At 36.4% G+C, this 20,836-nt stretch overlaps 2 protein-coding genes across 2 annotated transcripts; one reads left to right on the top strand and one right to left on the bottom strand.

Moving 5' to 3' along the window:
- Window positions 1-299: 299 nt before the first annotated feature.
- LOC136226024 (putative gamma-glutamylcyclotransferase At3g02910) lies at window positions 300-1,130 on the bottom strand. Its single transcript, XM_066014294.1, has one exon. The coding sequence runs from the start codon at window positions 837-839 to the stop codon at window positions 300-302; it is 540 nt and encodes a 179-aa protein (XP_065870366.1). The 5' UTR covers window positions 840-1,130.
- An 8,516-nt stretch (window positions 1,131-9,646) lies between these two features.
- On the top strand, window positions 9,647-12,253 carry LOC136227728 (uncharacterized). The gene has a single exon (XM_066016468.1). It carries the CDS (start codon window positions 11,489-11,491, stop codon window positions 12,251-12,253), a length of 765 nt encoding a protein of 254 aa, XP_065872540.1. The 5' UTR covers window positions 9,647-11,488.
- Window positions 12,254-20,836: the final 8,583 nt, after the last annotated feature.

The following is a 20,836-nucleotide window of genomic DNA, read 5'->3' as shown; positions in this document are numbered from 1 at the left end:
TCGTTAGAATACATTTGAAATGTGTCATTCTTGTTCATCATAGCCATAACAATCTCCTTATTTGACTGCTTCAATCAGCAGCCAAATAAAACAAAATTCACAAATAAAACCACAATCTCAACCACCGTTATGACAGAAAGAATTGAAACAGCATATAGAAGATCAATTGAAACAGGAAAGGCCTTATTAATTCATCTTCAATCCTCTGTTCCACTACCATCTCATATTCACATGATGAATGCAATCAAATAGGTATCGAGTCCACAACAAGCATTTATTATTAATAATCGCAATGAATTTCAAGAAATTGAGAGAAAAGATTCAATTGCATCAATAAAGCTACCACCAATCCTATCCTCCTTCTTCACATACTCATTACCATGTCTCTCACTATACTCACTCAAACCAGCTTTCCCTCTCTTCTCCCACATTCTCTCCCCGAAACTCCTGTGCGCATAATACGCCTCCGCCGTAATCATCTCTTCTCCTCCGATTTCCGCCTGAACCTGAATCGGCAGCCTCTCGTAGTGACCGGTGCTCGTTCCCTCCAACTCATCCAACCGACGCAGTCCCCTAGTGGAAACGGAGTAAACCTCGCCCTTGACATGGTGGGCGCCGGCGACGTTGGGGAGATTGATGAGAAAAGGGATGCCGTGGGGACCTATAACGAGAGGATAGGATTGGTGAGTGATGTATGTGCCGACGAAAGTGGCGTCGTTTAGACGAATTAGGTCATGAATAAGGGTGTAATTTGGGAAATCTGTTTTGAGAGTTCCATAGGTGAATATGAAAATGTTTGGGGTTTGATGGTTGGGAGTTTGGGTATCAGGATCAGCCATGGCCAAAGAGATGTGATCAAATAAGCTTTTGATTCAATGGGAAGAAATGGAAGATGATTCAATTTTCGTTACAGTCGTTTTTGTTGGATTGAGAAGTACAGATCTTTCTGTAACATACATTATTCGGTAGATTGGAGATTCGGCTTTTAGCAGAAGAAATTGCAACCATACAAATAACTTCACATTTTTCAGCTTTGGTGGATATCAATATCTGCGCATTATTAGTTTCAGAGATTAGATGAGATTTTCTGGGGAATTTCGATGAGATTAATTGAGTTCATTGTTGATTTGGTTGTTGGGCCTCAGGATTAGAGGTGTGTATTGTGATTTATGTGTGCTAATTGAATTTTTTTTTTTAGTGTTTTTATATAAAAAAAATTAAAGTTTCGTTTATGGTTTTTATAGAATTTTGGAATAAGCTACCAAAATAGATGTATGGTTCTTGAGAAGTATCAATTTAAACTTTAGGTATAAAATAACACCAAATATAGGTTTAATGTTTGAAAAAATGTCTCAATTTAGGTCTCGGTAACGGATTGAACACGTCATTTCTATTGCTCCGTTAAGTTTTGATTTCTCTCTCCACGTACAATTGACAAAACTTAACGGAGTAATATCAATGACGTGTCTCGTTCCGTTATTAATATCTAAATTGATACTTTTCCAGAAATCATAGACCTATTTTGATACTTTATTCCTAGAATTTTTAACGTGTTCCAACCACAAGTGGCTCAAGCATTCTATGCTCCCCTCTGGATCCTTCCATGTTGGCCGTCTACGAATCAAACTTGAGAATTAATTCTTCCATTATAAAATAGTAGGCATATAAAGAGAACGTTCTCTGAACAATTTTTTAGAATTACAACAATACAAGATAAACCAAAAAAAAAAAATAGTGCTAACGTGTTTCTCAAAAATATCGCAAAAATAATTGTTTACTATTTTGTCACTCTTATTATCTTCTCTAAAAAACTCGAGGACTCTCAATTCTCACCAGATTGATTTTGCCCTCTCAATTTGTGCATTTTAGAGACCTTATTGCATGAATGTTTATTGTGGTGCTTCCTTTTCAATAAGGTATGTACTGTATCAGAATTTTAGTTTTAGTTTTTTTTTTAAATAATTATTAATATATTCATATCTAACAATTCTTCCCCTCCTAATTACATAAGAGTCTTGTCACTCTTGCACTAGTATTCAAAAAAATTCTTATGTACGATTTTTGTTAACATGTTGGATTCATTTTCATTGTATGGGTCGTATCAAGCTATAGTAGCTTCACCTCTAACACATTCAAACCAATAATATCTTACATCAATGTGTTTTGATCTAGAATGGAAACATAAAATCTTTCTCAGGTTAATAACGCTCTGGTTATTATAAAATAGTTGATACTTTTCGTATTGAAAATCAAGTTCGTTAAAGAACTTCGTTATCCACATCAACTATTTACACGCTTTCGTTGTTGTAATGAACTCTACTTCAGTTGTGGGAAAAGCAACGACTTTTGTAATCTTAACTTCCATGACATAACTCCCCAGCAAATGTAACAGGTAACTTCATGTAGACTTTGTCGTGTTAATTTCACCAGTCATATCTGCATCTGTGTAGCCAATTAGCACAAGTTCAGTATCTCTAAAACGTAATAACACTGTGAAAGTACCGCGAAGATACATGAATATCCATTTGACAACTTCACAATGTTCCTTTCCTAAATTTGAAAGGAATCTACGCACGGCACCGACAAACGTGTGCAATATTTGATCGTGTGCGTACCATGGCGTACATTAGACTTCCAACTGTTGAAGCATATGTAAATTTGCTCATTTCTTCATTCTTTTTATCAGTAGAAAGGCTCCACTTGGAACTAAGTTTAAAATGATTAGCAACAGACAACTAATCATTCTAGCTTTATCCATGTTAAATGTTGAAGTACGATTTCAATATGGTTCTCCTACGACAACCATATTTCCTTGGCGCTTTTATCTCAAATGATTCTTATGCTAAGAATTTGCTTTGCTGACCCCCAAGTCTTTCATGCAAAAAACACTTGCTTAAGTGTTTCTTTATATTATTATTTCTAAAACTATTCCTGCCAACAATCAACATGTCATCCACATAGAGTAATAAAATAATGAAAATCATCATCAGAGAATTTTTAAATGAATATGTAGTGATCTGAAATAGTTTTCTTATAGCCTTGCTCACCAATAACTGACTCGAACTTCTTCACCCTTGTCTTAGTGTCTGCTTCAAGTCTTAAATCTCTTCTTAAGCTCATAAACATAATCCTCTTTTTCTTTCTTCTCAAAACCCTCTGGTTGCTCCATCTAGGTCATGACTTGCCGTAAACCCCATCACAATATGAAATGGATGTCAACCTCACCAATGGTGAGATTTTTTTTTGTCAAAGTTGATGCCTTTTCATTTGAATGTATTCCTTCACAACTAATCGAGCTATAAATTTAGGTTTTGAATTAACTTATTCATTTTTTATTCTGAACACTCATATGTTCTTTAAAGCCTTTAGGCAACTTCAATAGCACTAAACTTTTATTCTCACGCAAGGATTTTATCTCATATTGCATGGCCTCGATCCACTCATTGTATTCCTCATCTTAGGCTTATTCAAAGCTTTCTGATTCTCCCCCGTCCATCATTATGGCATATTCATTTGGAGAGTATCTAGTAGAATGCTGAACAACTCTACTAGATCTTGTTTGAAATGGAGAACCTTCTAAAACTGGTGGTTGATGGCGAACTTCTTCATTAATATTATCTGGTTTATTCTCAATTGGAGCATTTTGACAACTATTTCAGGTTGATGAAGCTAAACTTTTTCTCTAACATATCCTGGTAAGGTTGATGAAGCTAAACTTCTTTAGAATATAAGCTGATATGGCTAGAGTTCACCCCAAAACTCCTTGGAAACTTTGAGTGCGAGACTAAGCATCAAACTCTATTATTATTTTTTAGGCTTAATAGGCACACAGCCCCCTAAACTTGTAACTTTTTTTCATCTGGCCCCCTTAACTTAGGGGACAACCTCTCAACCCCCTTAACTCTCTAAAAACATCACATACAACCCCTTAAACTTGTAACTTTTTTTCATCTGGCCCCCTCAACTTAGGGGACAACCTCTCAACCCCCTTAACTCTCCAAAAACATCACATACAACCCCTTACACCCCTATATCCAGTCAAAATATTGACTCGTATAGAAAACGCGCTTGACGATTGACCAAACCAATGACACGTGCCAATTTTTTCTTAAGTTTTTTCATGTAAATCCAGTAAATTATCCCATAATTTGGGCATCCGTAGAGTCTTCTTCCTTGATTTGCAGGTTTCCACGAAACCTTAAGTACAACATATTCACCACAAAAACATGATTCATGAGTACCCACCATGAAATCAGTTTCAAGAACAACACAAGCCCTGACCTAATTGACAAAAAAAAAATTATCTCAGAAGAAGAAAGAGGCAAACCGGAAGAAGAAGAAGAAGAAGAAGAAGAAGAAGGAGGAGGAGAAGAATAAAAAGAAGAAGGTAGAGGAGGAATAAAGGAGATGAATGAGATGAATACTTACTGTTGAACTTGAATCGGAGACAGAAAAGAGGTGAATGGAAGGAATCGGAAAATAGGAATGAAGGATTTTTGAGGAGAAGTTAGGGATTTAAGAAGAAAATGGTATTTTTTTACCATTTAAGTTTCTAAAGCCAACCTTCACGCGCTTTCTAATGAGTGCAATCCCAACTTATTCCATGTCAGGGCCACGTAAGCGTTAAGGGGTTATATGTGATGTTTTTAGAGAGTTGAATGAGTTGAGAGGTTGTCCCCTAAGTTGAGGGGGTCAGGTGAAAAAAAGTTACAAGTTTAAGGGGTTGTATGTGATGTTTTTGGAGAGTTAAGGGGGTTGAGAGGTTGTTCCCTAAGTTGAGGAGGCCAGGTGAAAAAAAGTTACAAGTTTAGGGGACTGAATGTCTATTAAGCCTATTTTTTTTATTGATAAATGTTATTTTATTGATCTATTTGTTATTCTTTTAAGGACATTAAAGTAAATAATATTAAAATATGTATGTTTTTCTATCTTAAATATTTTATATTATTATTTTTACATAGTATAATTCATATATTAATTAATTGTATTTATATAATACTATTATTAATAAAAAATAAATAAATACAAAAAATTCAAATCCTATTAATTAATAAGGGTCTTGTCGATCAACGCCTAACGGATTTTATAATCTTGATTAAGTGTAATACACTTGGAGTATTAAAGAAATCTGGTTAAATAATTATTTGACTTCTAAACTATCAAAATGTTGATTTTTTAGCTATTAACTTATTATTCAGTAACATTTGTCCTTTAACCTAAAAATATTATATTGGTTTCATAATATATATATATATATATATATATATATTAGTATTTATCTGACATATTTATTTGGCAACCTTTCCCTCTCGGCCTATTCAAAACATATGTTTCAGAATTTTACATAATACTTTTTTATCATGTTATTAAAACACAAAAAAGTAACTCCAAGAAGCAAACAAACACTTAATCCAATTCATACTCAGTTGGGGTTTAGGACAATACTTTCACGAGACATTTGGTATTCTATGGAGATAAGGATATTGATAAAGATAAGGATAAAAATAAGACATAAAACTTAAACTCTGTTCATTTTTACTGAAAAAAACTGAACTGAACTGAATGCTATTGAACTGAACTAGACTGAATTCTACTGAAACTGAAATAATAATAATATAATCCTTTAAAAATAGTAATAATTAAAATAAACTTTTTATAAAAGTAATAATGGTTCTAATAATAATGATTATGAAAATTATAATTATAATAAGTAATGATTACTGAACTAAGTTGAATGCTACTGAACTGAACTGATTGATGCTGAAATTAAGTAATAAAAAACAGAACCTTATTATCTCATGTTTGGTGCGTAGGATAAGGATAGAGATAAAATGATTCATTTTATTATATTACCTCTATCCAAATTAGACTCATATATCATTATAGTATCAAAGTGGAATGAAATTAATTAAATTTGTTCTATCATCCTAACTTGAGAAATATTTAAAACACTATATTAAATTTTTAAAACACACAAAATGGAACAACTAATATATTTAAGATGCTAGATTAAATTTAATTAATTTCATATTATAATAAAATATGGACAAACTTAAGTTTTCAAAAATTTAAAGATTAAAGGAGTAAGGAACAAAAATACCCCCTATCGTTTACATTTGAAAGTAATTTTACCCCTAACGTTTAAAATGGTGAAATTTTACCTCTAATGTTGGCAGTCAATAGCAATTTTACCCATAACATTAATAATTTAGATCAATTTGAGAAATAATTCATCAAACTGTCTTCTCGGTAATGAGTCTTATCATATACACTTCACACATGTGTCAATTTATCACTAATTAGTAACAGACCAAAAACATATGATTGGACATGTAAAAAAATTTAAAAAAATGTATTGTATTTTGTACGAGTTGAACAAAAAAATTAAACATTTCATCAAATTTAAAAATATTAATCTTCAATTCTATTATTAAATCATATAAAATATAAAATCTTTTTTTAGAACCAACTGATATAATTGGTGCAGAATAACGAATAAAACATCTGTATTTTATAATTATATCTAAAATTGACCAAACATCAACGTTAGGGATAAAATTACTCTTGGCTACCAATATTAAAGGTAAAATTGCAAGATTTTTTACATTAGGGATAAATTTACTCTTGGATATAAACGTTAGAGGTATTTGTACACCTTTTAAAATTAACTTGAGAAATATTTAGAATACTCTGCTAAATTTTCAAAATACAATTAATAGAATAAATAATAAAATTTGAGGGACAAATTGGACTTTTCCATCTAAATAAGTTATCATCATGTCTTATACCAACCCTCTCTAGGTATAACTTTAGTGGGATAAGATGCTTTATTCATTCCTTGTCTCACCTTCCTATCTCTCAAACAAACATGGCTTAAGTTATCATTTTTTTTATCTCTATCACAACTTCTATATCCCCTCTAACAAATGTCCCCGGCAACAGTCAAATATATCTAAAAAAAAAACATGAGATGTTGAATAAGTCTTGCCTCTCTCTCAATGTGCTCAAAGAGAAACAAAAGCTACATGAGTAAACTACTTAAAACTATTAAAGAATGCTAAATTCATATAACATTCAAGATGATCAACATAATAATAATGTGTGAGATGGATGAACTAAAACAATGAATAATCAACATAATAATAATGTGTGAGATTGATGAACCAAAACAATGAATAATCAAGCATACTTACTAGGGAACACAATAGTAGAAATTTACACTGGAATCACCCATAAGTTTAGATGACACAAAATCTAAATAATTCCTCCCTATTGAAGATGACACAAAAGCTCAATTGACACTTCAACATAGAACCCAAAGGGATACTTGTCAGTGACCAAACGGATAATCCAACATAAGTACAAACTAATTGAGATTGGAATCACAATCTTTATGCCACAACATATAATCAAATCTCCATTTTTGTCACAAAGATTAGATGAGGAAAAGAAAAACACCTATTCATTTTTCATTCAGCGTAAGACTTCTTTATTTCATCTTCAGTTCACGATTTTCTGTCATGCACGCAAGCATAAAGGGTAATTGGTCTTATAAAATAAAGAGAATTACGTTTCACCCATAGTTATTAAAGGCGCGCCTAAGGCGCGCCTATGGCGCATGGCGCACCAGGCGCAGGCCTTAGCGCCATGGCAGCCCCATGGCGAGGCGCAATCGCCATGGCGCGCGCCTGGTGCGCCATTGTGCGCCAAATGCAATTGCCAAAGGCGCACTAAGGCGCGCCTTGGCAGTTAGAGGCAGTTATGGGCAGTTTTTTTTATATATCTGGGATGGAGCACATGTTCTATTAACAAGAAGTATTAAAGAGGAGAGAGATTATACGTTTTAAACTAATTAGAAGACCAAGAGACAGAGTCATTTGAAGAGTTGAAGATGAACTCGTGTTTGAAAATGATACTCTAACATGGGGTTTAGTTGGTAAGGCTGCTGGAGTTGAAGAGAGTGCATATAACACTAGAAGAGTAGGAAAAAAGGCTAAAGTATCATCTTCCAAGGATCGAGGAAAAGCCCATGTAGTTGTTCGAGATGAGGAAGAAGAAACTGAGTTTGTTGATGAGGATGAAGAGGATCAGTTTGATGATGATTCTTTAGATGAGTGTGATAGTGATGATGAGGAGTGATGGATTTGGAGAGTTTTGATTAGGAGTAGAACTTAGAAATTAGTATTCAACTTTAAAGTTTGCTGATATGGGGTTCGAGATGAGGAGGAAGAAGAAACTGAGTTTGTTGATGAGGATGAAGAGGATCAGTTTGATGATGATGCTTTAGATGAGGAGTGTGATAGTGATGATGAGGAGTGATGGATTTGGAGAGTTTGATTAGGAGTAGAACTTAGAAATTAGTATTCAACTTTAAAGTTTGCTGATATGGGGTTTATTTTGCATTTTAAATTTATTTATGCTTAAGATATTTTCATGATTTAGTATTCATTGCATTTTTATGTTAGTTTTATAGTTTTATAATTTTTATTTTTGTAAGTGTGCCTTGTCTCGCTATGACGCGCGCCATCGCCGTGCGCCATGCGCCAAGGCTCCAGGACCCCTTGCGCCTTAGTGCGCCATGCGCCTTTAATAACTATGGTTTCACCAAAAGTTACAAAATATTGCTTTTTCAAACAGCAGCTGTTTCATTCTCAGACTGATGTACAGTTTAACCAATCGCTACAAAATCTCATGTTTGTGATGAAACAACAAACACAAGGTCTAAAAACTTAAAACAAACGAGCTCAAAGAATTCAATTCAAGCAAATGAGAGAATGGAGAAAGGAAAAAAATTAGTCTAACTCAGGGCAGCCAGACAATTTCCATCACTGGAAATTAACAAAATAAAAGCCTAATGAAAAAAAAGAAGAGAACTTTTGACACCATTTTCGTGATTCCATTCTTTTATTCATAATTTACATCACAAACATAAGATAGTGGTAATTTTAGCATACACTAGGATTGCTCATATCATAAAAAAAAAAAAAAAAAAATAAGGTACCAAAATAGGTCTAAGGTTTTTGGGAAGTACCAATTTAGGCTCAACGTTCAAAATAACACTAATATAGGTTTAACGTTTACAACATAATATCAATTTAGGCTTAACGTTTACAATATAGCATCAATTTAGGCCCCACATACAAAATAGCACCAATATAAGCTTAATGTATTCAAAATAATACGAATTTAAGCTTAACGTTTTACAAAAATATATACAATTTAAGCTAAACTTCACAATTAAATTAACCATATTATATTCAAAATATCTATGACTCCTAAATTCCATGGTTCATGTAATATATGCAAACTAAAAGTAATTTAAAATTGTGACGTTTAGCTTAAATTGTATATATTTTGTAAAACGTTAAGCTTAAATTCGTATTATTTTGTAAATGTTAAGCCTATATTGATGCTATTTTGTACGTGAGGCCTAAATTGATGTTATATTATAAACGTTAAGCCTAAATTGATATTATGTTGTAAACGTTAAGCCTATATTAGTGCTATTTTGAACGTTGGGCCTAAATTGGTACTTCCCCAAAAACCTTAGGCCTATTTTGGTACCTTATCCCTAAAAAAACCAGAAAAAAAAAAAAAAAAAACTTGTAAAAGAGGTACATATATCAGTGGGAGATAAAGCATTCATAAAGTTTTGGAAAGGGAAATAACAATGAGTTTTCTTTTGCCAAGTGACCAAGTATAGTTCAATTTAGGATGCGTAGACACTCAATGGGATAACTGAAAAATAGTAAGCACTACGGACAGTCCGGTGCACAACGCGTCCCTGCTAAGGGAGGGTTCAGGAAGGGTCCCACCAAAAGGGCGCGGGAGCAAACCTTCCCCTGCCAATTTTTTTTTGGCAAGAGGCCGTTCCTAAGACTCGAACTCGTGACCTCTAGGTCACACGAAAACAATTTGCGCCAAAGCTCATCCAAAAACCGTATGCACTAATTTAAATTAAACCATATCCTAGCAATTGTAGTTCAAGAAAGAAGATTGTATGTACGGAGCTGAAGAATCCAAAATGAATGTAACCAGATTAGATAGAGAGGCACCTGAAAAGGACTGAGCTGGCTGTTTGGCAACCACACTTTCAGAGCAACCAATTTCAAGCCTGAAAATATAACAAAACTACAGAGAAACACAACAAAGCCTAGTCTCGAGTTGTTGAACATTTGTCTAACAGTTGGAAAGCATTGAATTCATAATTGATGTTTAAAATGAGAAAATCACAAAACTAGTACCAAGTTTGAGTACTCAACATAGCTCAAGCCATCATATTGTCTTACCAATGATCACTTCTTCTGAAGTTCAACAAAACAACAATAACAATGTCAACCCAAATCCAATCAATTTATCATCCTTTTGGATCAAAACATTTGGGTGAAATTAGGGACTCTTTGTACATAAATGCATCTGCATGACGTCTTATTCTTGACTTATCATAATCATGCATTCTTCCTTGCAAAACATATTTTACAAATCCATCAACTGTGCAAAATATTACTTCGCCAAGCCTAGAAATTCCGACAGGTTTTGCATAGTCATAAGGCAGAGATGTAGTCAATTTAGTCCAAGAATTTGAGTTACCATATTCCTTCACCCAAATAGACTTGCGCCCAGATACACATAACAAGCCTTGGTAGTCGAACAATTGAATCCAAATAGAACTATAGTCGCAGACAACGTCAATATCTTCAGGCAGATCTAGTAACAAAATTTTCTCCTTTGCTAAATCAAAAGCAGTGATCTGTGGACCAGCACACCAATAGAGAGCTCCATCTGAATGCACAGCAGTAACCGCTGATGAATATTTGAAAGAATATTCAAGAATCTTCCATGAATTTGTTTTCAAGGAACAAATTCGAAGGTGGGAATCCCAAGCTCCAATAATTTTATAATCATCAGAAATTGAATCATAACCGAAGCCAAATAGCCTAGATCCAGGCGATGAAAAGGGTACAGTTATTCTTTTACACTCATCAGTGCATGGATTCCATATAAAGCAGCAGTCCCCTATAAAACAGGGGGCTACACAAATCAATCCATTGGCTGACCCTATGAGTCGACATGGGGTGGCTATTTCAACAGGAAATTTGATTTTGCGTGATTCATAAGTATCGACATCAGAAGATTCAAATATTGAAGAGGTCTTTGTTGGTTAAGTATTTGATATTGTTTAGGAGTCTAGTTTAGTTGTTATTTGATAAGTCCTATTCTTTAGGAATCTTCTGGTCCTATTATTTAGGAATCTGTTTAGTTTTTGAAATCTCCAGATTTGTTTACTGTGAGATATTTCTGTTTTTATCTTATCTTTTGTAAGGCTATTTAAATAGCTCTCTTTGCTTCAATAAACACTATCCAGTTTTGATAAGTTCAGAAGATACCTCTACAAACTGGTATCAGAGCTACCACTTGGCCTGATTATTTAGAGTAAGCAGCAGCTAAAAAAAAAGGGAGAAAGAAAGAGAGAGAGATTCAAACACAGATGAGTGACCAAAAGATTTCTGCAAAAATACCTCACTTTGATGGTCTTCATTATGACCATTGGAGTGAATTAATGGAGAATCTTCTTCGTTCCAAAGGTCTATGGATCTATATTGAGAAAGGCATCAAGGAGCAAGTGCCAGGAACAACACTAACAGACGCACAACAAACACAATTGGAGAATGCCAGAATGAAGGATCACAAGGTGAAACACTATCTCTTCAGAGCCATTGATAGAACCGTGTTTGAACAAATTCTGGACAGACGCACATCAAAAATTGTTTGGGAATCGCTAAAGAGAAAATTTGGAGGAAATGATCGTGTGAAGAAGTCGTTACTGAATTCGTTGAGAAGAGATTTTGAGGTTCTTGCCATGAAGGAGACAGAGACCATCACTGAATACTTTACTAGAGTAATGGCTGTTGCAAACAAAATGAGGAGCAATGGAGAGGAGATGCCAGACTCGAAAGTCGTTGAGAAGGTTCTTCGAACCTTGACAGAGCGATTCACCTATGTGGTTGTGTCCATTGAAGAATCAAAGGACACCAGTTCCATGTCAATTGATGAACTTCAAAGCACTTTAGTGGTTCATGAGCAAAAATTTAAAAGATACAGCAATGAGGTTGATCAAGCATTGAACATTGAGAGCAGTAGAGGAAGAGGAAGAGGACGTGGACGTGGTAGAGGACGTGGCAGAGGCTATCCAGTTTTTAATAAAGCTACTGTGGATGGAACAAGGAAGCTAACTATGCACAACTCGATGTAGAAGAAGAATTGCTCTTAATGACGTATGAAGATGAGCATGTAGCAAAAAGAAAAGATGCTTGGTTTCTTGACACTGGGTGCTCAAACCACATGTGTGGCGATAAAGATATGTTCTTGAATATGGTTGATGGCTTCAAGCATTTTGTTAAATGTGGCAACAACACTAGAATGACAGTGGCAGGAAAAGGAAGTGTGAGGTTGGTGATTAATAGGATTCACTTTGTGATAAGTGAAGTGTACTATGTTCCTGAACTCAGAAACAATTTGTTGAGTGTGGGACAATTGCAGGAAAAGGGTCTTACTATTTTGATTAAAAATGGAGCATGTAACATATATCAGCCACATAGAGGACTCATTGCACGCACAGAGATGAGTGCTAATCGTATGTTCATCTTGTTCAATGAAAGATCCAGCACATATGACATAGAAGAATGCCTGAATACAAGTAGTGACTCCACATATCTATGGCATCAACGTTACGGCCACTTGAGCATGAAGGGTTTGAAGACTCTGCAATCCAAAAAAATGGTGTATGGGCTGCCTGACTTGGGAACTTCAAGTATCACTTGTGCTGATTGCTTTACAGGAAAGCAACATAGAAATGTCATACCCAAAAAGAGTGAATGGTGTGCAACCAAGGTACTGGAGCTCATACATGCTGATATATGTGGACCTATTGAGCCAATTTCACACAGTGGAACGAGGTATGTGTTGTGTTTCATAGATGATTATAGTCGTAAAGCTTGGGCATATTTGCTAGTAGAGAAGTCAGATGCCTTGAACAAATTCAAAATTTTCAAGAAGCAAGTAGAAAAGGAAGTAGAAGAGTCCATCAAATGTTTGCGGACAGATAGAGGAGGCGAATTCACTTCGGCGAACTTCAAAGTTTTTTGTGAAGAGCAAGGAATCAAAAGGCAACTCACAACTACCTACACACCTCACCAAAATGGTGTAGCCGAGAGGAAAAATCACACTGTCATGAACATGGTGCGCTGCATGCTCACTGCCAAAAAGGTTCCTAAAACCTTTTGGGCCGAGGCTGTCAAATGGACATTTTATCTGCTGAACCGATGTCCAACCTTGTCAGTAAAAAACATTACTCCTCAAGAAGCATGGAGCAGAGTCAAGCGCTCAGTAGAGCACTTTCGTGTTTGGGGATGTGTTGCACATGTTCACATACCTGAAGCAAAACGAAGTAAGTTGGATGATAAGAGTTTTCCTTGTGTCTTGTTAGGTGTTAGTGAAGAATCAAAAGGATATAGGCTGTTTGACCCTAAAACTAAGAAAATTGTGATTAGTAAAGATGTCATATTTGAGGAAGAAAAGAGTTGGGATTGGGACAGCAAAGACCAAATTAATTCTAAATTAATTTGGGGAGATGATGACAGTGAAACAGAAGTAGAGCTTGATGGTGGGAGTGAAAACGATGAAAATGAAGAAGAAGGTAATGAAGTCATACCTGAAGCAGAAAATGCAGCAGTAGATACAGAAATTGCAGCAGCAAATACAACAAATATTCCACCAGAAAATGCAACTCAAGTTCGAACAAAAAGGTTGCCAACATGGATGCAAGATTATGTAAGTGGAGAAGAGCTAAGTGAAGAAGAAGACGAGGAAGCAGAGGCCTACATTGTGCAAGGTGTAGATGGAGATGATCCAAATCTGTTTGAAGAAGCTGTGAAGCATGAGAAATGGAGGAAAGCAATGGATAGAGAAATAAGCTCAATTGAAAAAAATCAGACTTGGGAGCTTATAGATCTGCCTGTTGGAGCAAAAATAATTGGAGTAAAATGGATTTACAAAACAAAATTAAACGAGCATGGTAAAGTTGAAAAATACAAGGCTCGCTTGGTGGCTAAAGGGTACTCCCAACAGCAAGGAGTTGATTTCTCTGAAGTCTTTGCGCCTGTTGAACGTATGGATACAGTTAGAATGATTGTGGCGATTGCAGCTTGCAGAGGATGGGACATCTTTCAGTTGGATGTCAAATCTGCGTTTCTTCATGGAAAATTAGATGAAGATGTTTATGTAGAGCAGCCACATGGGTATGTGAAAAAGGGAAAAGAACAAAAAGTGTACAAGCTGCATAAGGCGTTGTATGGTCTAAGGCAAGCACCGAGAGCGTGGTTCAGTCATATAGAGTCTCATTTCATAAGAAGAGGCTTTCGAACATGCCCAAACGAGCAAACATTGTTCACCAAGAGAAACAATGAAGGTAAAATTTTGATTGTTAGCATTTATGTTGACGATTTAATTTTTACAGGTGATGATAAAAATATGATGTTTGAGTTTAAGAATTCAATGATGCAAACTTTCGACATGACTGATTTGGGAAAGATGAGATTCTTCCTTGGAATTGAAGTTCTGCAAAAACCCGAAGGAATTTTCATTTGTCAAAGGAAATATGCTACTGATGTGTTGAAGAAGTTTGCAATGCATGAAAGCAAGCCTGTGAATAGCCCAATTGTTCCAGGATCCAAAATCACCAAAGATGTCAAAGGAATTGCTTGACACGTATTACAAGCAAATTGTTGGAAGCCTAATGTATCTTACGGCTACAAGACCTGATATCATGTTCAGTGTGAGTTTGATCAGCAGATTTATGTCTAGACCCACTGAGCTACATTTACAAGCAGCAAAAAGAATCTTGAGGTACTTAAAGGGGACTACCAACTATGGGATATTTTAAAACGAGGAGGTGATGAAGACTTGCTTGCTTTTACGGACTCCGACTATGCAGGGGATGAAACTGATTCTAAAAGCACATCTGGTTACATATTCTTATTAAGTTCAGGAGCAGTGTCTTGGATGTCTAAGAAGCAGCCAATTGTTACTCTCTCAACAATAGAAGCAGAATTTGTAGCTGCCACTGCTTGTGCCTGCCAAGCTATATGGATGAGGCGAGTTTTGAAGAACTTAAACCATGATCAAGAAGGTTGCACTACAATCATGATGAATGAAGAGCATTAAGTCAGATGCCTGGACATACGCCGATGCTTTGGATTTCATGATGAATGATATTCCTCTGATCCACCGCAATGTAGATGGAATTTCTTACGCAAAGTTTACCCAACTAGATGAAGGTAATTTTGTTTCTTCTTTAATCTTTGATTATTTCGTGGTTCCCTTGTCAGGGGTTTGTCTGAGGCAAGTCGCGCCCTTGCAGAGATGTGTAAAAAACAGAAGGAGCTAGAGGCCCAAGGTGATACGTGAGCGGCTGATCACCGCATGGATTCTGGGAAGCGGCCTGCCGATGATATTGTGGATCCTCCTCTGCCAAAGAAGAAGAGACCCACGGCTTCCAGTGGTGGAAAGTTACTGGAGGATGCCATGAGAGCCGAGAAACCAATGGCGAGGGTTGAACAGGTGTGTTCATTCTATCATTCTCTTTTCTCTTACTGGGATCTTATTTCTGCCTCTTAATCCTTGCATAGGTGGTGAAGCCTGACTTAGGAGGTTACTGGCTCGCCAAATATGGTGACAAAGGATCTTTAAGGAATGAATCCGTCATCAATGACCTGGACGAAGCTCTCGGTCAATTAGGCGAGGTACGGGAGAGCCAGAATAAGATCTCGGGATCAGCCCATGTCCAGATGGGAAAAACAGAGCTTCTCACAGTAAGTTTCCTCTATCCTTTTTTGCATTTTTGGATGAAAGAGTGATCTCCTTTAGGGTGAGTTTGCCGTTTTTATTCTTTTATTTGAATCGGCTTTTGCTTTGATAGGTATACACACGCATGCGTGCTATGGAAGCGGATCTCCTTTAAGGAGTGGCGGATAGAGCTACCTTAAAAAGAATGGAGAAAGAGATAGCCACTGCTAATGCAAATGCTGCTTCCGCCATTGCCCTTAACGAGAGTAAAGATGCGGAGATCCGTAACCTAAAGGGGAGAATTGATGAGCTGGAGGGGGATGCTAAGAATCATGAAAGTGCCTTGCTAAATGCGGAGATCCTGGCGGGAGAACGCGCTTACTACTACGGAGAATGGATTATGGCGTACGTCAGACTCGCCTATCCTAAGATCGATTTTGTAGACCCGGAGTACATGGTTCCGGATGTTATAGACTGCCTTAAGTACCGGAAGATCCCGAACGTCAAAGACTTCATCCGTGATCATATTCGGAAGGTGATGAGCGAATCTGTTGAGGAAGCCAAACCTGCTGTGGATCTTGAAGCAGAGGATCTTGATGAAGTATCCCAGGAGGCGGGTGATAAGGATAAAGAGTCGATAACTGATTGCACTATTCTTCAGGAAAGAACCATTCCTGTAGAGAAAGAGGTCCCTTTGAAGGGTGCATCTGATGAGAAAGATGCTAAGGAGGATGCTCCTATAGATGTTTAGTTTTTGTGAATGTAACTAAGTACAATTTTATTTTAATCCTTGTTACAACCATTTATCTTTACTTTACGCTTCATATCTTTCAGCAAGTAAAGCTATAGGTTTTAGGATTGGTTCGAGGTACGTGGCCAGCCATACCTCGGAGTGTGAGCCTTTGTGAAGGCTAAGAGCTTTTATTCCTTTAGAGGAAGTTAAGCTGCCTTAGGCGATCGATTGGCTTCCTATCTTCGAGGTGAATCGATTCGCCACTAGGACTTTGGACTCTTCTTTGGGAAGAGTGTGTGAGAGTGTAAAGATCTCACGTCTGAGAAATGTTTTAACTCTATCTCTGACGGGGATCAATTTGTTTCCTATCTTTGAGGTAGATTGATCCGCCGCTAAGATTGTTCTCCTATCTTTGAGGAGAAAGTATTTGTCACGTCCGTGTCTAAATTCTTAGAATTTATACCTTGATAGTAATATATATTATAATTATTAGGTGTGTGATTTTTTATTTGGTGCTATAGAAAACGTTTGGAGTTAATTTGATGGTTTTATGTGTAAATTAAAAATTAGGATAATTTTTAAAAGATTATAGAAAGATTGAGGATCAAACGTGATATTTGCCCATAATTTTCTCCAAACTTCCATCGTACTCGAGGATGATGATCTTCTATATCATTATCTTTTCTTTTCTGTTTCTTTCATCTTTATCAGCTCTTATCGTTCCTGAACCGTTTCTCCACCGTTTCTTTGATTTACGGAGATTCGACCATCCGAATCACTCGAAATTGGAACCATAGCATCCTTATACATAGATCTAAGTCCTAGCCGAAGAGTTTTTGAGTTTCGGTAGTGTTTGGAGAGAAACGTCTTAGACAGAATTTAGAGAAGAATCGATCGGGTCAATTAGTAGCCAAGGTAAATAACTATCAACTATACTTTGAGTTTTATGTATATAGATAAATATATATCAAAGATTTTTCAGAAATTGATATTTTAGGGTTATGCAAGAATTTTGTAAAATTAGGGTTTTTCACGATTTTGTTTTTTTATTGTGAAATTATGGTTCAAATGAAGCCATTGACTATGCTTCTATGTGAATTTCAGATTTTACCTGATTATGTTGATTTAAGGTTTAATTTGGTTGATTTATATATATACATACATGTTTTTAGTTTCAATGTATATATATATATTCAACAAAATGAATTTGATGATTTCTTACGAATTGTTTTTGGATTGAGAAATCTGTTGCCGTTATTGTTATTATTATCTTGGATTGAAGTCCAAATATGATTTTTTTGATACAAAAGGGCTAATTGAAGCCAAATGATTTATGGTTATGAAATAGTTTGGAATTTGATTGTGAAAGGAAATTTGAGCACATTATGATTTTATGATTTTATATCCATCGAGAGTTATCCGGATCTCTGGTTTTATATTTGAAGACCATATTCAGTGAGGGACATGGCATGTGTACACAGTTTGAAGACCTATTGGGTATGGCAACGAAGTGTTGGGTAAGACCATATGGGATAGGCAATGTTAAGAGACGTCTCGACTATATATGTGGTTATTGATTGGTACTTAAGGGGAGAAACTCGAGGATGGATACAATGTTTTAATTTCATTTGGATTACGTTTTCGGTTATAATTGATTTTGATATAAGGTTTTACGTTTGATTGAATACGATTTGGTTTGATAAAACATTTCTTTGATTATGAATTGGTTTGATAAAATTATATGAACTTTGGTTTTGAGTATATTTTATAAGGTTTTAATTAAATCTCTTCCTAAAGGTATATATGTAGCTATGTTAAGTAAAGTTAGTTTTTATGGTTGATAGTTTCTTACTGAGATTTTTGTCTCACGTTTTTAAATGTTTTAATGTTTTTAGGTGAGAAAGTACAGGATATAGAGAATGTTACCGACCGTTTAGGTGGGTTGGAAGTTGGCTGCTTATTGTGAGAATTATGGTTAGAACTTTGGTAGTTCAATTGTAATATAATGGCGTTGGATAATTTGGAGACTCTTAAGTATTGATTATGATCTTTCTATTTCACGCCCGATGCCGATTGAGGTCGTTTAGGGTCGGGTGTGACAGTATTTATTCCATGATAGCATTATCCTACTTGCGGGAATACGTTTGTTGCCTCCCTCCTTTTTTTTCTGAATCTGGAATATTTATATTGCTACAAGAAAATACTTAAAAAAGAATTGACAAGATAAGAATTGCTTTTTATTGAATGGCGATGCGCCTTATTACAGCAAGCGGGTCTTATATGTGAGCCTCATTAAAACCTTTAATAAGAAAAACCTCTTGGGATAAAAACTTACTAAAGGAAAAAGAGTACTCAAGACCTTGATTACATTCTATTCCCTGGCGAAATATTTGCGGAGGTTCTGAATGTTCCACGTGCGTGGCAATGTGTTCCCCTCCATATCTTGTATTTTGAAAGTGGCCGGGCCAATTTTGGTGACTATTTTGTATGGCCCCATCCAGGTGATTCCCAATTTTCCTTTGCCTTCTAAGGACTGAATTTTATCCGCCTTTCGGAGTACTAGGTCCCCTGTTTTCAGATCCACAAGCTTTGCGTTTTTGTCGTGATAGGCTGCAATCCTCTGCTTATAGGCGGCCATTCGTATATACGCCCTCTTGATGCGCCCTCACCTAAGTTAGAGATGAGAACTCACTAAGGGATAAGTGTACCCCGTCGTTATCAAGTAATAAATTTCTGGTTAAGTCCAGGTTATCGTCCACAGGATTTATTTCTGCAAGTATCGAGTTACTTGGTTTCAGGTGTTATCTAGGCTTAGGGGGTTTTGAGTTGGTTTTTCTAAGTTAATCTACTCTTAGGTTGAATTATACTATTCCTAGCTAAGTTATCTGATTCTAACTAAGTTATTCTACGCCTAATTAAGTTACTCTACCCCTAATTAAGTTAAACTACTCCTAAGTGATCTTTTACCAATGCAATTATCCGAAGGAACATGAAGGGATACGATGATAATGAAAATAGAATGTTTAAGCAATTGAATTAAAACCTAAGTCACTTGTGTCCGAGGCGATTAACCCGACCTATCCTCCTAAAGTTCTTAGCTCGTGATTCCCTTGTAAGGCCGAAACTAGCTCTAAGGCTCAGCAATTTGGGCTTAATCTTCTATAGGGTCGTCAATCCTATAGGCACTGACTAGGTCAGATTCAGCTCGCAATATGTGCCAACTTGATTTTGGGATTATCGAATGAGTTAAACCAATCAGACAAAGCGTAAGACAAAGATTAAAGCATTAAAACAATTGAATGAACAAGAACTATAATATATATCAAAGATGGAGAATATTGTCACGAAGTTACAATAAGCCTAGAATTCATAACATGTATCAGAGGCTAGACAGAATGTAAAAGAAGAAAAATCCCTTTCAGGGAACCTGTCTACCAATGCAGGCATCTTTCTAGGACTTAAGGATGGAGCTTGAGCAATCCTCGGTGAACGGAGCTTCGGAGGTGTCTTCAATGGAGGTTTGAAGGATATGAAGGAGGTGGAGAGGATTTCTCAAGAGGAAAACTAAGAAAATTACAAAGATAAAAGATGTCTAAATTACATTGGAAAAACTCTATTTATAGGCGTGGCTCGACCTTCTTTTTGACCTATTTTCGTGTCCTTATTGGTGTAGGAAGTCGTGGGGTCCATCGTGGCTTCGTGGGGGCGGAATTGGTCTTTTTGACCAATTCCCGCAGGTCTGCTCGCCGAGCAGGGTGAGCTGCTTGGCGAGCAGGGCTACTCGCGACGAGCAGCGCCCTGCTCGGCGAGCAGGCATCCTGCTCGCCCGAGCAGGCATCCTGCTCGCTCGAGCAGGCACAGTGCCTGGGCAGTGCCTGGGCGGTGCCTGGGCAGTGCCTGGGCGGTGCTTGGGCGGTGCCTGGGCAGTGCCTGGGTAGCGCCTGGGCTGCTCACCGATGCTCAATTCGCCGAGCGACTGCCGGGGGTCCCCGAGACACGATTTTTGCCTGAAATTGATCATGTTTTAACCTGCACACGCACATAAACTCCAAACAACATTAGTCCAAAGGCTAAATTGACCCTCCAATCGCTTATTTTGAGCAAACGCTTCGTTTGGTGCGACTTTTGACGGATCAATTAGCTTCAAAAGATAACGGAATTATAATATGCATGCCATTTTGGCCGTATTTGCCTAAATTGATCATAAAACGAGCCTAAACAACGAAAAGTAAATAAAACGTTTCCAATTCCTAACTAACT

This window comes from Euphorbia lathyris, chromosome 4 (assembly GCF_963576675.1).
Source record: "Euphorbia lathyris chromosome 4, ddEupLath1.1, whole genome shotgun sequence".
NCBI classification, from domain to species: domain Eukaryota; kingdom Viridiplantae; phylum Streptophyta; class Magnoliopsida; order Malpighiales; family Euphorbiaceae; genus Euphorbia; species Euphorbia lathyris.
This window is presented reverse-complemented; position numbering and strand designations above follow the sequence as displayed.

Bases quoted from the DNA above. Each gene is read 5' to 3' on its own strand.
- LOC136227728 (XM_066016468.1), top strand. From the start codon at position 11,489: ATGAGTGACCAAAAGATTTCTGCAAAAATACCTCACTTTGATGGTCTT.
- LOC136226024 (XM_066014294.1), bottom strand. From the start codon at position 839: ATGGCTGATCCTGATACCCAAACTCCCAACCATCAAACCCCAAACATT.